At 37.5% G+C, this 18,306-nt stretch overlaps 2 protein-coding genes and 1 pseudogene across 3 annotated transcripts; 1 reads left to right on the forward strand and 2 right to left on the reverse strand.

Moving 5' to 3' along the window:
- Positions 1–773: 773 nt before the first annotated feature.
- LOC149381114 (sugar carrier protein C pseudogene) lies at positions 774–1,208 on the reverse strand (annotated as a pseudogene).
- Positions 1,209–3,808: 2,600 nt separating this feature from the next.
- Positions 3,809–12,428, forward strand: LOC149381115 (serine/threonine-protein phosphatase BSL3). Of its 2 annotated transcripts, none has more exons than XM_089600898.1 (21): positions 3,809–4,710; positions 4,968–5,028; positions 5,119–5,197; positions 5,325–5,404; positions 5,491–5,585; positions 5,718–5,817; positions 5,994–6,063; positions 6,662–6,763; positions 6,855–6,936; positions 7,223–7,402; positions 8,207–8,474; positions 8,549–8,786; positions 8,920–9,090; positions 9,653–9,891; positions 10,295–10,379; positions 10,454–10,552; positions 10,650–10,849; positions 10,937–11,012; positions 11,186–11,321; positions 11,420–11,559; positions 11,658–12,428. In XM_089600898.1, exons 1-21 carry the CDS (start codon positions 4,278–4,280, stop codon positions 11,739–11,741), a joined length of 3,018 nt encoding a protein of 1,005 aa, XP_089457024.1. In that variant the 5' UTR covers positions 3,809–4,277; the 3' UTR covers positions 11,742–12,428. The 2 variants fall into 2 exon arrangements, with proteins under 2 accessions (XP_089457024.1, XP_089457025.1); XM_089600899.1 differs by having other exon boundaries at positions 8,552–8,786.
- An 805-nt stretch (positions 12,429–13,233) lies between these two features.
- On the reverse strand, positions 13,234–17,846 carry LOC149381116 (Chaperone DnaJ-domain superfamily protein). The gene is made up of 9 exons (XM_089600900.1): positions 17,617–17,846; positions 16,313–16,403; positions 16,159–16,219; positions 15,665–15,742; positions 15,405–15,478; positions 14,863–14,976; positions 14,521–14,628; positions 13,755–13,793; positions 13,234–13,676 (listed from the first exon to the last, which is right to left on the reverse strand). The coding sequence occupies exons 1-9, from the start codon at positions 17,703–17,705 to the stop codon at positions 13,590–13,592; spliced, it is 741 nt and encodes a 246-aa protein (XP_089457026.1). The 5' UTR covers positions 17,706–17,846; the 3' UTR covers positions 13,234–13,589.
- Between the last annotated feature and the right edge of the window lie 460 nt (positions 17,847–18,306).

The raw sequence follows: 18,306 nt of genomic DNA on the forward strand, positions 1-18,306 counted from the left end.
TCCAACATTCGAGATCAATCAACTATCAACCAAATAGAACTCTCTTTCACACTCCGGTTACAATTCACTCAAAACACCATTGTTCAATCTTGAGTCTTTTACCAACTCTCTTTCTCTATCTCAAGCCTCTCAATGTTTCCCTGAATATGGAATGTTTATGTGAATACAATGTGTTATATAGAATGTGCCTAACTTCTCCTATTTATAGACTTGCCCTTATTTGCTTTCCAACTAAGCAACTGTGTAGATAATTCAACAGTCTTGCAGAAACTGTAACTGATTCTCTGTTGATTTCTTCTAGTTGCCACGTGTAAGGGATGATAAAAGCATAACACAACAGAACCACATGAAAGCTTTCATTTAGCTCTATCACTGAATCCAGGTCAACTTGAGATTAAATCTATATTTGTATTGAGATTTTTAAGGTATGTCAGCATTAATGGGTGTGTACCCTAATTTTTTTTTAATACTTGGTTAATATTTTCTAAGCATACTACTTAAATAATACAATAATTTAATTGAATCGTCAGTTTTTTAATTTTACTCTCATTTGCTATTTGTCCGTAACCATGTGGAGAAACGCTGTTAACTGATTGTTTGGTTGGATTTTCTTCCACACTAGTCGCTAGAGTTGTAGCATAATTCATATACGTAACATATCAAATACTTATTTTGTAAACAATTTTCAATACTCATGCCTTATTTTATTAAAGAAAGAAGCAGCAACAAATGAGTGTTTTATTATAGAATCACATGCATATATTCAGTTGGTATTATTGGAAATAGCAAGAGCCGGGCTTTTCCGGAACAACACGGCCAATGAGAACGGCCATCGTGGTATGAGGCCTGTACCACCTCTCTGTCATGTTCTTCCACGGCCGCATGACCATCAACGACTCTTCATTGGCCGCCACCAAGTCGGCGAACTCCTCGTCCACGTTGGGGATTCCCCTCACGCGCTTGAGCATCTCACGCGCCTTCACGTGCTCCCCACGCTGGATCAACGAGTTCGGGGTGTCAGGGAGGAATACGACGGCAATGGTGATGACGAGAGTAGGGACCATCGCGCCGCCGAGGCTCAGCCGCCATGCAATTCTGGTGAAGGCTTCCGTGAACCAGTAGTTGAGTACGTTTGCCACCACGATTCCGATAGTGATCGAGAGCTGGAACCCGATGTTCGACCCTCCTCTGAATTTGTTCGGTGCCATCTCCGACAGGTAAAGCGGCACCGATTGTACAAATTAAATTAATCGAGATCCTTTCCTTAAAATTATGGATAAAAAACATGTATAATAATTGTATAAATATTCTCTTTTGTTTTGCATGTGATGAATGACATTTGTCATATTGATGTAGTCTAGCGATGACAATTTCCCCAATGCTTACTTAAACGAGTTAGTCTCATCTTTCGATCACTCGTCAAGTTTCTTTTTGCAATCTACGCAGTCGGCCTTAAATGTGTCATCAATTTTGGCTTTGTAAAAACCCATACTACATATACTTCAATTGTCGTTTTCTTCCAGCCACGACTTCATTCTCAATTGATGCTTCCACAAGACCCGGATTTAATCGTAAAACGTCATTTGTGTTTATGTTTTTTGCTAATACAACCAACTTACTTTCTCTCTTTAAGAAAGAAAACTTACTTTCTCGTGTGTTTATAACACTGACACCGATTATTTGTATTTTTGTTTTGTTTTAGGTGGTGTCACTTCGACGAATACCTTCTTGGAGAAGTTTTTTTTTTTTTTTTTTTTTTTAATTTTTTTTATTGTTTTGAATAGGAAGAATATGAGGGAAGGTACTATTGTCAACACGTTCCACTGTTCACGTCGTGAAGCTGACACTGTTCACGTTGTTGCTTTACCTGGCGGCGCTTGTTTCTTCGCTGGTGGCTAGCTATGTCACTAGCTGATTTGGACGGGAACGGTCCATGTTCTTCGGTGGGGTTCTCTTCCTCGTCGACACGCTTGTCAATGGCTTTGCCTAGCGGGTCTGGATGCCCATTGACGGCCGACTCTTCATTGGTTTCGGCATCAGATTCACACATTAGGTAAATATGTGTATATGGTTATTTTTATTTTTTATTTTTATTAAAAGAATATTGTTTTTGCTAAAAAACAAAATTTGATGTGCTTATAGGTAAAATAAATTAAAATATCTCACAAAATCAATGGTTTGAGCTAGTGCTGTCGATTGAGCCAGACCGCTCGTGGGCTAACTAGCCCGACCATTCTTTTAGAGGTTTTGGACGGATCCGGCCCTTTTCAGAAAAAGGGTCGGGCCAAATCAAGCTTCATGAATGGTCTGAGTTGGGCTTGAGTTATTTTTTATGATTATAATTTGAGATTTTTGAAGCTCAAATTAGACCCTTCTCAAGCCGGGCCCTATCCCGGCCTCGAGAGTCGTGGGATTGGTCCTGATTTGGGCCTAAGGTCATATTTTTTAGGTCCGACTTTACCCTCCAATAAAAAAGTTTAGATCGGACCCGGAACCGAGCCTCGTTTGGGCTTGAAAAAGAAGGGTTGGACCGCCCGGCCCGACTCTTTTGACACCTTTAGTTTGAGCCAATTACATAAAAAAAAACATACCCATATAAATGTATTTCCGCCAATTACTTTTTAAAAAAATATTGGAAATGTACAAGATCATATTTTGACATAGATTTTTTTAGTAGGTACTATTAAAACAAACAATTTCTGATTTTTTTCCTTATTATAATCTTAATTTCAAAAATCAATTGAGATAGATTTATTAGTAGGTATTATTAGAACGAGCAATTGCCTTATATTTTAAGATCATGTTTATTTAGAGCAAGGGTTTTTTATAGTCTTAATTTAAAAATCATTTGAGATAGATTTTAATAGTAGGTATTATTAGAACTAGCAATTGCCTGATTTATTAAACAAGATTTATGTTGAATTTGGTGATTTATTACGTTGTGCATGTTCTATTAGGGCAGGTATTAGTTAGCAAGCCTGGCTTTAAAACAGCTAATATTGCAACTTCACATTAACTTAATCAACACTCTAGCCAAAATTAGGATGATTTATTATTTTTGCTATCAGTTTTGGTTACAATGTTAGATTCACCCCCTAAAAAAATGCTAGGTTTGTTACTCAGTTGAATTTTAACAGCAATTGATTAGCTGTGCAATATTGTAAGAGTAGTAACACATAACTTGAGTCGAGTATTAACAAAAAAAAAAAAAAAACTTGAGTCGAGTATGATTAATAATTGCAGCCTACTATTTATCAAAATAATAAGCAGAACCTTCAGGTCTAAAATTAAATTTTATAAAACATAAAGTTTTAATTTTAATTTGATAAAATTGCAAATTCATTTAAAACCGTAAATTCAACATCTCATACAACGAAGTTGTAAAATTTAATATGATTTTGTTGTTGTTGTGAATTGTGATGAGAACTTCATACATTTTTACTTCATATATTGATCGTGGTGCATATTACTATGTATTTATTACAAATTCAATTTCAAAAGCTGATGATTTATTTGTGACCTGTGATTTTGTGTTTATGGTGGGAAAGCTGATGTAATTAGAGAGAGAAAAGTAAAATCCAAAGATCTAAATAGACTATCTTCTAGAGAGAGACAAAGAAAAGTAAAGAAAATAAGTAATTATTAGGAAAGAAATAAAAAATACAACACATCACCTCATTCCAATTTTCCTTCAAAGAAAAAAAAAAGACATTTCCAATTCATCCAACTAAAATAACAAACCCGAAAAATAAATAAACAAACAAAAAATTAGAAATAAAAATTAAAAAGCAAAAGCTTACGAGAGGCACAGATATATGAATATCGCAAATTAATTTTTTCTAGGCAAAAGGAAGCCAACGATTGTTATTTCGTGGAGAGAGAAAGAGAATGGTTTTTTTAGAGAGAGAAAAGAGAGAAAATAGAAAGAGATTTGTGTTTTATATATAAAGTAAATATATTTCCATTACAACTTCGATGTCCTTTGTAATTCTTGGGTTTGTTCGAGATTATCTTTCTCCTTGTTTCTTCTTTTGAGCGAGGCGAGCTTTGCAGAGAGAGAGAGAGAGATAGAGAGAGGCAAATACGAAAACGAAAAAGACCTAGAATTTTCTCGGGGCATTAATTTTATTCGTAAAGTTTATTGGAAAGAGACGATCTAAGTTAGGGTTGAGGAATTGGATTCCGGAAATGGTGAATAGGAATTCTGGTTCGTCGGAATTCTAGCTCGGATCTTGGGAACCAGGGTTGTAGGAGAAATCTTCGGCGGCGGAGCAGGAATGGACGTGGATGCCGCGATGGTGGCGGAGAACGATCACGATCCGGCGGTAGAGGAGCGGGGGGAGAGAGAGCAGACGGAGGAGCAGCCGGAGTCCGGCGAGGATGGATCTCCGGCACCATCGCCGCCGCCGCCGCCTTCTCCTGCGGCGCAGCAGCAGCAACAGGCCGTGGGCGGCGCGGCCCAGACGCAGGCGCCGGTGGTGGGGCCGCGGCACGCTCCGACGTATTCGGTGGTGAATGCTGTGATGGAGAAGAAGGAGGACGGGCCGGGGCCGAGGTGCGGCCACACGCTCACGGCCGTGGCCGCCGTCGGGGAGGAAGGCTCGCCGGGCTACATCGGCCCCAGGCTCATCCTCTTCGGCGGGGCCACCGCCCTCGAGGGCAATTCCGCCGCCTCCGGGACGCCCTCCTCCGCTGGGAGCGCCGGAATCCGTACGTCTCTATATTGACCTAATTGACTCATATCAAACCCCTCATTTTTTATGCTATGAATGTAGTTGTACGGAAATTATCCTGATTGAGCCTCGTTATGGTAACTTAAGATTTGCCTTGTTTCTATTTTAATCGGAGTCTTTATCAACACTGCATGTTTTTCTTGCATGGGAGGTGATTCAGATTTCCGATTAAATTTTACGTTTCTTCCGTTGAGCTCTGATATGGCACTTGCGGTTTTTTCGCATGAATTTCAGGTCTTGCGGGTGCCACGGCTGATGTGCACTGTTATGATGTGCTGACGAATAAATGGTCTAGGTAAGAATGGAAACGGATTGCAGATTTCTATCTTTAATTTCCTTTCTTTTTCCGTTATGTTGGATGAGTTTCTTATGTTGGACTGCACAGGATCACTCCATTTGGAGAGCCACCCACGCCGAGGGCTGCGCATGTAGCTACCGCTGTTGGTACTATGGTTGTTATTCAGGTTAGTGTTGTATTTTTTTTTTATTTTTTACTTTTGTTATTATTGCAAATGATATTTTCAGTCAAAATTTGTTTTTATGATTCTGTATTATTACCTTCTTGATTCATTCTTTAATGCTGTTTTTCAGGGTGGAATTGGTCCAGCTGGTTTGTCTGCAGAGGATCTTCATGTTCTTGATCTCACACAACAGCGACCTAGATGGCATAGGTTTGACAAATAGAGATATATTATAGCCGCGTTGTGATTTAGGGATTTTCTTTTGTCTGCTGTATTCTGAACTAGGTGTTGTGCAGAGTTGTTGTTCAAGGCCCTGGACCAGGTCCTCGTTATGGTCATGTAATGGCTTTGGTGGGGCAGAGATATCTAATGGCCATTGGAGGGAATGATGGTGAGCATTTCAAGCATTGGTTTTTTTTTTTTAATTAATTAATCTCTATGAAATTTGTGACGAATGGTCATTATATTTTGAGAATACGTAAAACTCAAACGACGATGGATTGGGCGCTTTTTTCTTCTTCAGGAAAACGACCTTTAGCTGATGTGTGGGCCTTAGATACGGCTGCCAAACCTTATGAATGGCGCAAATTGGAACCAGAAGGAGAGGGTCCTCCACCTTGCATGTAATATCTCTTTTCCATCGTACTAGGATCTTGGTGACTTTTAAATATGCTTATTACCACTGGTGCTTATTGCACGTGCGGGTAGTGTTGTATTATTATTATTATTTTTTTTTTCCGATGGAATATCTTCTGGAATAATAGCAGCGTGATTTTGAAGTTTGTTTCAATTGTATCAGGTATGCCACTGCAAGTGCACGGTCTGATGGCCTTTTGCTCTTGTGTGGTGGGAGAGATGCAAACAGTGTGGTAAGCTTAAGTAAACATTTGGTGCTTTTTCAATTAGAAAGAAACTTGTTTTGGTGGTTGCTATAATACATGTAGTGACGCTCACTAATTTTCTCATGCATTCTTTTGTGACAACTTAAAAACCATTTATGGAATGCCCATTTTAATCTTGTTTTAAAATGGCAAGCTTTGGAATCAATGCCAAGTCAAATACACCAAACTAACCTCCATATGCTTGTTGTATGAATTTTAGGCTCTACAAGTTTTCCCTAGTTGTAAAACCCTCTTCTAAGAGTATTTTTGATGCCTTAGAATTGAGTGCATAATACCTCATAAATATTAGATTACCAGTTTTTTTTTCCACACAATGAAACTCATGCTATTAATGAATAAATTTATATCCTTATCAGTTTAGGAGCAGTAAGACATCTTGTTTTGTTCCGATGTGTTTTATCTTAATGGAAAAAAAGAGCCTGTTCCTACTAGTCTGGCTGAATTAACATAGATTATTATTTTTAGGACCTTTACAAGTCAGATTAGGTATTAAATTATGTAGAGCCATTTTATACGTAAGCATTTGTGGGACATAATTAGTTGCACAATTTTATTTTGTTTGCAGCCATTAGCTAGTGCATATGGACTTGCTAAGCACCGCGATGGACGTTGGGAATGGGCTATTGCTCCTGGGGTTTCACCATCTCCACGATATCAGCATGCAGCTGTGGGTTTAATCGCTAGTTGTTTTTATATATCCATCATTCCCTGCATTATATGTTACATTTTTAAGAATATGAAATGTATTGTGATTCTAGGTCTTTGTAAATGCACGATTACATGTATCCGGAGGTGCACTGGGTGGTGGGCGAATGGTTGAAGACTCTTCCAGTGTTGCAGGTAAATGATTATTCCTTAGAGGCAACCATTTACACATTAAGTTTATCTGGCTGTTAGCTCCTCTATAATGAATCAAAATTGATTATCGAGCTCTTAGTCAGCTATCTTGCACTGCATGTGTTAATTACAGAATTTCAAAGTTTTGTGATTCGACCATCCCGAAGGATTTTACTCTTATTATTATATCTGTTTTATTTTGGCACAAGTTCGCATTGTTGTTGAGATCACAGATTGTTCGTTTCTTCTATTAGTATATCTTACACTCTTCTCCATTTCCCCTATGTAGTGTTGGATACTGCAGCGGGTGTTTGGTGCGATACAAAGTCTGTTGTAACGAGCCCCAGAACAGGCAGATACAGTGCCGATGCTGCCGGTGGAGATGCTGCTGTGGAGCTGACCAGGAGATGCAGGCATGCTGCTGCTGCAGTCGGTGATTTGATCTTTATTTATGGCGGTCTACGTGGTGGTATGATATGATTTTTTCTTTATAGACTTGGTTCGTTATTATGGTTTTAGTCTTCATAAATTATTGCGAAATTCCATGAACCGGCGAAGATATGCTCTCTCTGTCTCAATTGCAGTTCAGACTCAGCTGATACAACTATTCCATGAACTTTCTTATAAGCATTTCATAAACCCGTAATTCCCTATAGCATTTTGTCTGCATTCATTGTATGGTAAAATAATAGTATAGTTCCATGAAAACTCTGCCTCATCCCACTCAACTTTTGACTAGTATTTTTTTTTTAAGAGAAACTGAAAAATATATTAAAAAAGAGGGGAAAAAGAAAGCTTTGTCTAGAACGAAACTAGATAGCACTTGGCCAATTGTGGGATTTTGACTAGTATTTTATTAATTAAGAGTCCCGCTTCTCCACTATCTAGCATTTACTAGTCCTGATGTTGAATAGAAGCCCTGTTACATGTACTTTTTTTTTTCTTTTCAATTAAATTGAATTTTTTTACCCATCAGGTCTGTGGCCCTTATGAATACCTCAGACCCTATGATGGCAAACTGCAAGCCTGACTGTGCAACCTAAGGGCCCCTCTTTGTTTCATGTGCTAATATATTTATTACAGTGCATTGAGTGGTTGAACCATTTATGAATAAATACAATTTATAAGACCATAGCTGGAAATGTCTGTGGACTGTAGTTGAAGTTGAAGGATATTAACTGGTTTACTATGAAGCCTTTAGGCTCACATTGACATGTTACCGTGGTAACCTAGTAATATAGGTCAATAATGTGATGCATATGTGTCACCACAGGGGTGCTGCTTGATGATCTTCTGGTCGCCGAGGATCTTGCTGCTGCTGAAACGACATCTGCCGCTTCACACGCTGCTGCTGCAGCGGCTGCGAATGCCCAAACAGGACGTCTGCCGACGAGGTACTTTGTTGATGAACGAAATAGGCCGCCGATATCGGAAGCATCTCCTGATGGTGCAGTTGTGGTCGGAAATCCAGTGGCCCCGCCTGTGAATGGTGACATTTACACCGATATAAGCACTGAGAATGCCATGCTTCAGGGATCACGGTAAGTTGTGTTGTATTGGGGGTTTAGATGACTGTGTTTGGTCGTTCGTTCTTGAATTTGGAGTGCCCATGTAGAAGATTGAGCAAAGGTGTCGAATACCTAGTTGAAGCATCAGCAGCAGAAGCAGAAGCAATTAGTGCCACGTTGGCTGCTGCTAAAGCAAGACAAGTCAATGGAGAAGTTGATCTACCTGACAGAGACCGTGGTTCAGAGGCAACCCCGAGTGGGAAACAGATATCTACATTGATCAAGCCCGAGTCTGCTGGGCCAAATAGCATGCCTCCTGCTGGAGTTCGACTGCATCATAGAGCTGTGAGTATTAAGAATTTGATTTCTATATGATATCCACCATTTGATAAAGCCCGAGTCTGCTAGGCCAAATACCTACCTTTTATTTTCTCACCCTTATTTAAACTGTTGAGCACCTTTCTTGTTTTAAATTCAGGTTGTTGTAGCTGCTGAGACTGGCGGGGCTCTGGGTGGCATGGTCAGACAGCTCTCTATTGATCAGTTTGAAAATGAAGGCAGGCGAGTAAGCTATGGAACCCCAGAAAGTGCAACTGCAGCCAGAAAATTATTAGATCGGCAGATGTCTATTAATAGTGTACCCAAGAAGGTGAAGCATGACTAATGATATTCCCTTATTCAATTTCTTCATTGTTATTTTTTAGTGCGGAAAATCAGGAATTTAATTGTTGCCGGCTCTTTATAAAAAAATTTACAAAAAGTCTTCTGTAGAATTGGGAGAATGTCTAGAATGTTATGTTTTCTAAAACTTTTTTTTTATTTTTTTTTTAGAAGAAACTCGATAAAAAAATAGAGAAAAAAGTAAGCTTTTACTATGAAAAAGCAAGATACAAGCTAAAGGGCGCTAGGCCAATTATGTTAAAATTAAACCATCTTTCAAACTTAAACCATCTTTAAATGGTTAAAATTAAATTTCTTTTCAACTCCTAGGGTGCAACGATAGGAGACAAATTTGTGCAAAACTGTTGTGCCACATATCCTTGGCGAATTAGTTTTACTTTTTTATTTGTTAATTAGCATTTTATTAAATTTGACTTGGTAAGTTATAAATTCTAAATGGATTAGTTCTTCTGTGCTAAGTGTATAACTTTATTATTTTATATTTTTATTTGTATACTTATTTTTGTTATGTTCTCTCTTTCATTGATCAGGTGATAGCTCATCTTCTGAAACCTCGAGGCTGGAAACCTCCTGTCCGCCGACAATTTTTCTTAGATTGCAATGAAATAGCAGATTTATGTGACAGTGCTGAGAGGATATTTTCAAGTGAACCGAGTGTCTTACAACTTAAGGCTCCTATCAAGATATTTGGTGATTTGCATGGGCAATTCGGAGATCTTATGCGTCTTTTTGATGAGTACGGTTCACCTTCCACTGCTGGGGACATTGCGTAAGTTTTTCAAATGAAATTGTCTGTTTAATCATTCTGTTAACTTATTTGCATTTTGCATGAGCATTTTGGCATATTAGTTTCATAAAATTGAATTGTCTTCTCTGGAAGAGCAGTTGATGAAAATGGTCTATTGCAGCCGAGTGTAGTGCAGTACGGTGAAATGTTAGTTGTAGCACCTAAGATATTTAAGGGGATGGGATCGGAAATAACTAGAAGAATAAAATGAAATAAATCTGAGAAATTAATTAAAACTTTAGTTTATCCCTGTTGAATGTTGGAAGTATAGCAGAGCATATGTATTGGCTGTGTTTAGTCTAGCCTAAACATTTGAGTGGGGAAATTCTGTCTAATCTTTTGACTCTTTTTTTTTTTTTTTTTTTTTTTAATGAATACCTTCCAGATATATCGATTATCTATTTTTAGGAGACTATGTTGACCGAGGCCAGCACAGTTTAGAAACTATTAGTCTTCTACTTGCTCTGAAGGTATGTCTTGTATTCTTCTGAGTGGTAATCTCGTTACTTGGTCAAAATAATGGCATAATGGTGGAATTTTGCAGGTTGAGTATTCTCAAAATGTTCATCTAATTCGGGGAAATCATGAAGCTGCGGATATCAATGCCCTTTTTGGCTTCCGAATCGAGTGCATTGAGCGCATGGTATTATGTTACCTTTTACTGTGTTTTTTCCTTGGCCAATTGTTTTTTATTTTTTTATTTTTAATTTTTTTTTACCGACTTCTTGATTTGTCAATAGGGGGAACGGGATGGAATTTGGGCATGGCATCGAATAAACCGTTTGTTCAATTGGCTTCCTCTGGCAGCACTTATCGAGAAAAAGATAATTTGTATGCATGGTGGTATTGGTCGGTCGATAAATCATGTTGAACAAATTGAGAATCTTCAGCGTCCAATCACAATGGAAGCTGGCTCAATTGTGCTTATGGATTTATTATGGTTTGTGCTAGTCTTATTTGTTTAAAATCTTTTTCCAACCTGATTAAACATAACTGGTATTAAAATTCCATTATTGTTTTGTGTTAGGTCTGACCCCACAGAAAATGACAGCGTGGAAGGTTTACGACCAAATGCAAGGGGCCCAGGATTGGTTACCTTTGGGGTGAGTTTTACTTGTGCCAATATGCTTGTTTTTTTAGTAGGTATCCATGCGCAAAACAGATGGGAAGCTTTCTTTTATCCTTTTATTTTTATTTTTATTTTTATTTATTTAGTTTACTAGAGAAGTACTTAACAGTTTGGGTTGTTAAAACATTTACATCTTTTTTGCTCCAGCCTGACCGCGTCATGGAATTCTGCAATAACAATGATCTTCAGTTAATCGTCCGTGCGCACGAATGTGTAATGGATGGCTTTGAGCGTTTCGCTCAGGGTCATCTGATTACACTCTTCTCTGCCACAAATTATTGTGGTACGTCCAATGATGAATCCCAGTTTTTCATGCAACTTCATAAACTCCTTTAGTTGTAATAGTTAGGATATAAACTAAATTTGTCACTCTTTAAACAGGCACTGCAAATAACGCGGGAGCAATCTTAGTTCTAGGCAGAGATCTTGTTGTGGTGCCAAAACTCATCCATCCACTTCCCCCAGCGATTTCATCACCAGAAACATCTCCAGAACGCCACATCGAGGACACATGGATGCAGGTATATATATTGGCATATACTAGTTGGGTACAGTGGCCACATTATCAGACCGATTTTAATCTTTTTTTTTAATATAAAAATAAAAACAATGGAAACAGGAATTGAATGCAAACAGACCGCCAACGCCAACGAGGGGCCGACCGCAAGTAACAAACGACCGAGGCTCGCTTGCTTGGATATAGTCGATTCCGAGTTCATATCCGACAAAATAGATTCGGAAAAGGGGAAAGAAAAGGCTTATACCTTCCACCTGGGTTTTTTGGTGTCCTGTATAGAGAGAGAGAGCATTATATAGACCCATCCAATTCATACACCAAATTCCAAAATACGGGTATGTTTCTTTTAGAGTTTTTTGGCTTTTGCCTTGGATTGAAGAGAAGATTCAAAACCAGGATCCGGGTTTGCGGGCAGCGGGTAGATTTTTACTTTGTTGAGGTGCCAAAAACGAGTGCAGTTGATTCACTCACCACCTTGTAAATTGAGCCACAAGCAGGTAGAAATCAGTCTCTGATGCTCGTCCTATGGATTGGTAGTGCCGAGTATTTTTCTCATCTAAGTTAATAATTTTTTTATCCCTCGTGCTATGGCCTTTTTTTTTAGGTTCCGCTTCTCACTTTTGAGAGGACATATTTGTGATGACATATATATTTTTTTAGCTTTTGTGAGCGTCCTTGTATCATAGAGGGTGTTGCTTTGTGTATTTATTCTCTCTGTTTTTGTACAACATAACATTTGTGTGAAGATAAGCAAGCAACTTTGTATTTTTTTTTTATTGTCCCCCTTGACGAGAATATTAAGTCAAGTTTTGGTCGTTAGAGAGAGTATGGAGTATTTTATCTTCTGCTAATTAAAGGTTGATTTTCGGGATTTTTTTTGTCCAAATTACTTGTAGGGTGTTACTGTACTGCCGTTTTTACCCATAAGGCTCACGAGTGTTTTTTAGTACGATAAGCTGTACAGTTAAAGTTGATGAAATAGAATACATTCTATTAAATTAACCCATCTGTAGTGGATGCTCTATTGTAAATTTAGAGTAAGATTTATTGGAGAGTAACAAGTATGACAATGTGATATGTATCAAGACATTTTTAAGCTTTACCACGTCACTTCAAACTATAAAAAAAGGAGTATTTTATTGTCTTAACAATTGATAAAAAAAAAAAAATTGGTAATGCTCTTAATTTAGTCGACTCTAAGGGCTACCACAGATACTAGTGCGTCATTCATTTAGAGTGACGGTAAGCATATTCGATTTATTTAGCAAACGCAGACATCTCTTGCTGGTTTTGATTGGGTTTGAAATTTGGGAGGGAGGTTTGGCACCACAAAATCAAAGTTGGGTTGTTCTGGGATTCATGTAGGTCTGAAATAATTTGAACATTTTCATCGACAATCCGAGAGTTTGAATTTAGCGCCTCTTGATTTAATCAAGTGATAATCTAGTATATCTGACATAGACAGTAATTTAGCTCTAAAGCTTGCCGATAAACCACGAAATTGCAGATCGTATATTTACTAAAAAGAGTGTACCACGTGCTCTCCGTCCCAGTACGAATTAGAGTCGTACGATGACCCCTGCTCGTACAGACTTGAGAACAAACTGATTAGATATTGTTTTGTGCTGAAATTGATGAACGTACTATGCTTAGAATGATTTCAAGTGAGATCACAATATCTGATGATACGTGTCGTCCAGGATTCTATTAGTTGATAGTTACATATATCATCAGTAAAGAAACTGTTTATGCTATCTCTTTGATTTGCATCAAAATGGTACCCCAAACTAGTAAACAGGACACCCTGCGTCACAGAGGGGCCACCAAAATTCCAAAGCAAAAACCTATTTCAGAGTTTTCATTACTAGTATAATTCACATATCTAGGAAATGGTACAAGAGATTTGATTATATCAAGAGACACGGACAACATCACTCGCATAACTCCTCAAATAAACAACTGAATGTTTCTCATTTGAGGTAAATGTACTGATTGATAAGCATGTGTTAGAAATACGGCACAATTGCCACACGATCAACCTTTCTTTATCGGCCTTTGTACATAAGATTTGTTGGGGTCTTCCGTTTTGAGCTTCGGAGGTCGAAGTTCTCCCTTCTTAGCCTGAAATTGCAGAGGTTAGGAATTTAAATTTGAAACAACATTGTTTAAGAAAAAAAAGGTACGGCCTGACAATATCACCTTCTTTCCAGATTTCTGGAAGTCCCTCCAGCTCGAAACCTGTCGAGACACGAGTTAAGTTGGAATACGAGTCAGAACTATCGAACTACTTTGCCAGGAAAATTACACAGCCTTGAAAATAGACATGGGAGTCCCACTAGCTTATGAACAGACAAATATATTGGTGTACGAACAGACAAATATATTCATGGAAACATGTTTGCAGGACAAGAAAATAAGCCAGAGAGCATCAGACATAAAGTATGATATAGTTGGTCAAACTTTCAAGGCTGTCCGGTATTAGTAAGACTAAAGATCATGTGGGCAATGTTTATAATAACGCACAACATAATAATCCCAATGGGTCTCCCGATCGAACCGCCACAGCCTCGTGGGATTAGTCGGGCAAAGTCCGTATACCCATGGTTGTGAAAAAAATAACTGACCAGATTTGCTTAGAGAGACCTTAATAGACAATTCACGTCACTAAAGTGTATAACGGACTCATTTAAGCAGGAAGTTAACTATATTGTATTGCTTCTCCACAAAGTACTATTCAATAATTGATAAAGCTCAAATACATTGATGAGACAGAAACCTGGAGACTTCAGTGAGCTTGCATTTGAGAGTTAACGAGACATGTGGGAAACCAACCCTTTAAAGAGAAACTACCTTATGATCCATTTATAACATACATGTGAATGGTGAAAGAACCAAAAACAATACAAAAACAAGCTACTTAGTTATGCACTATAGATGTTGTTTATGAGGAGATGCAGAAGCAAACCCTTTTTTCTCGTGTTCCTTCCCATTGCTCTTCATGCTCGCGCTTTTTTTTCCACATCTCTTTGGTTTCCGCTTCGTCCTTTTTCAACCTACCTTCCTCTTCAGATATCTACATGCAAACCAGAGAGAACCGGGTCAATAAATCCTCGGAATTTAGCAAATTCCCTATAATTGGGAAGAGGAAATTTTCTCTTATTGGGGCTGGTTGCTTTTTTTTTTTTTTTTTTTTCTGGTCCCTGTTCTCGTCACTATTGCCAAGATTTTCAATTCTATGAAATCTGTTCAATTTTTTTTAATTCCTCTTGAATATTCAGCGGAATGAAAAAAGCTCAGTTAAACATACCCGCATTGCCATTTTTCTCCTTCTCCATTCTTGGTCTGTTAATAACTGTCTGACCTTTAGCTTCAGTTCTTGTTGGAATTCCTCTGACTGTTCATGTTGTAGTTCATACTTACCCTGCAACATGTTTTTAAAAGAAAAACATTTAACGTCTTTACCCAACCTTGTAATTCTGTTGACGTTCACATTGGCTTCTATTAAAAAAAAAAAAAAGTGGACCCAAAACAGAAAGAAACAGAGACCTAAACAAGACAATAAAGAGAGCCTGCATGACTGACTGACTGCTTTATGCTGCTATCCTCCACATTGCACAATGTGTTTATATACTATATTCAATTCAAGGTTTGAAACTGTAGAACCAACGTACCAAAACCAGTACTAGAAAAGAAAATGCAAATGTTACATAAGTTACATTTGTTATTAGATAAGGTATAGCCACCCCTCAAAAAGAGAAACGATTTTTTTTTCCGACTGCTGCTATCAAGGAAACAGAAAATTACTAAAAGCAAATGTGTAAATGAGAAACATACAAGACATGACCATACCTCTTCAACTAATGACTTGATTTTGGAAGCTGTATCCTTTTTCAGGTGCTTCTTCCTCACCGACCTTAGTTCTTCTGAAATTGAAGACAAATGCATAGGATGAGGAATACACATGACATGGTCATGGTGTTAACAGTAGCAACAACCTTAACCTTAAACAATCTGCATATTAGCCTTACTTATTAAATTACAAACTAGTTACCCAAACTAATTGCGGGACTGTAAAGAAAACTTTGTTTGGCACCAGAAACAGTATTGACCTTTGGCTGCAGTTACTTGGCTAAGAATGTAATCCCTTTCTTGCTGATCAAGTAATAATTGTTGAGCTTTCGCTAGTGCTGCAAGAAGTCAACAAGTACAATTAACATAAAGAAAAAACGAAGCCTCTATTTTTTTTTTTAATGACAGTCTCCCAGTAATATAGAACACTTCATAGTCTAGTACAATTAAAAAACTAAGATAGAAATCAAATGAATGACATCACTTCTAACTCTACAAAAACCATTATTGCTTTTACATGTCAATATAGCCGACGACCCTAGCAATGAAGCAGAAAAAAAAAGAGTGCAAGAATACATGGATTTTATTTTTCTTTAAAAAGTGGAACATGTGAACATTAATCACTTCAAAAAAATAAAACAAATCAATCCTTCAAATTTGTTGATCTCTCTTAAGTATGGGACTTCTGTCAGAGAAGCTAAGACAAAAGAAGGAATATCTAAATAAAATAGCAAAAACTGGGAGAACAATGAACCTCCAAATGCCTCTTTAGCCCGAGGATGCTTGCATTTGTCAGGGTGAACCAGCAATGATAACTACAAACGTAATAGTTAGTCAAATCAATAGTCAGACTACAAGAAATAAACAGCTAAATAGACTTCCTGGTTCCATCATCGCATAGGAATTACCTTGCGGTACTGTCTTTTAATCTCTTCCGGAGATGAGTCAAATGATAAGTTCAAGTATTCAAAAGGATTCAACTTAAAACACCCAAGGATCCTGCAATTTATTTATTTATTAGTATCAGAATATCGATACATCTCATACAAGGAAAACAAAAGCACGGGTATCAGCGGATACAATATATGCAAACTTAGACCTCGCATAACCAAGCAATGGAAAAAAGCAATTCCCTCAAGGACCTTTGAAGTATTGGCCACCTATTTCCCCAATTAACTAACAAGCCACCTATGCTCTTCAAGGAAATGCTACATTAAACACTTTCCAATTCCATGGAAGATCAAACAATTGGGAGTTTATATATACGCCTCATAAGAGTTTTTTTTTCTTCTTCTTCTTATCTTCCTAGAAACTAAAACTAGACAACTTACATATTTCCTAAAGATAGGCCATCTGAAGATAGGAGCAATTCAAGAGCAAATGAAAACTAAATAAATACGTTTGATTTTCATTAAATAGAAAAAAAAATGTCAATTTGGATTTGACTGATCGTTAAGTGTGGCATTAAACTGCTAATACTTAAAAACGAAGAGAAGTGTTGATGATGGTGTTTCAGGTTATCAAATTCTTAGATCATCTAAGGAGAGACGTAGCCACTATCATTATGTCCATACGGAGCAAAGGGAATCAAGCAAAAACAACGGATAAAGCAAACTAAACTATACATAAAAGAATACAAAAAATGAGGTTAATCAGCAAATTTATCTCCGAAAACATAACAACTTATATTAAACGAGTCTGATGTAGTTTTCTGAGTGCTTTCTGATACAAGCCACCGGGGTTTGGTCTTTCTACGTAGTTGTTCCACGCAAAAGAATATATTTTTTATACAGACACCGATACCTAGGTTTCATTTTCAATAATTTTACTTGAAAAATCTCAAATAAATACTTCCCTTCAATACGGCACCGACTCAGACATCAGAACCTTTATATCCATTAGTGTAGCTTTATATGCCACAGACAGCCTAATCTCAATCCATGAGTGTCAAAAATTCATAGCAAATCCAAGTCACAATCATAGGAATACCCATCAGTAACTGTAATCCGAGTCTGTTGGAAAATAGAACGCAAGACAAACAAAATTGGAGAAAAAAGAAGAAAAAAAAGATAAACACCTTGAAACCCTAATAATTCATCAACTAAAACCAGAATCCAAACCCAATCGCATGATGAATCACGTAAAACCATATATCGTATCAATTTCTCTTGCATATGGTACAGAAGTGTGTAACGAGAGAGCGAGAAAGAACCTGAGAACTTCGTTGTCTCTCTCGACTTCGCCGACTTCGGCGAAGAAACCCTTGAGAAGCAAGTCATCGTCTGTGGGTACCTCTCCCATGGTTTTCTGCGGCGAGATTGATAGACGATCTGGTCCTTCAACTCTGACTCAAAATCTTTGAAAAACAAATTAGAAGAAAGGATGAACGGGTTGATTCGCCCGCGTTACTTGGATCTTCTGGTTAATACCATTTTCGGCTAAATGGGCTTTTTTTAGTTCTAGTATTTGAGAAATGACACTATTAACCTTGGGTTTTTTTTTTTTTTTTTTTTTTTTTTTTTTTTTTATTTATAAAAAAACTATGCAAATGGACTCATGAGAGAATTGGACAGGCCTTTTCCTCGTCTTTAGGCTGGATTACGGTGGTAGATCATGGATGTTGTTTTGAGAGTATTGGAGTAACTCGCTTTACTTCCAAGAACTCACCCACCACACTATCATTCATACTTTTATTCGTATCATATCTTTCTCAGAAATTTATAATCCGGCTATGATGATATAAATAAAGTTAGAAGTTTTCATTTGTTACTAGTCTACATCCTCGAACTATGAAGAAATAAATAAGTATAGTCATACAAAACATTTTTATTAAAGTGGTTGATAGAATAATCGAATTGAAGTGATGATTATTAGGTCAAACTATTATATCAAATCTTGTGAC

The sequence above is a fragment of the Urtica dioica genome, chromosome 11 (assembly GCF_054948205.1).
Source record: "Urtica dioica subsp. dioica isolate 48M chromosome 11, U.dioica_male_clone48M_v1_H2, whole genome shotgun sequence".
Classification (NCBI taxonomy): Eukaryota; Viridiplantae; Streptophyta; class Magnoliopsida; order Rosales; family Urticaceae; genus Urtica; species Urtica dioica.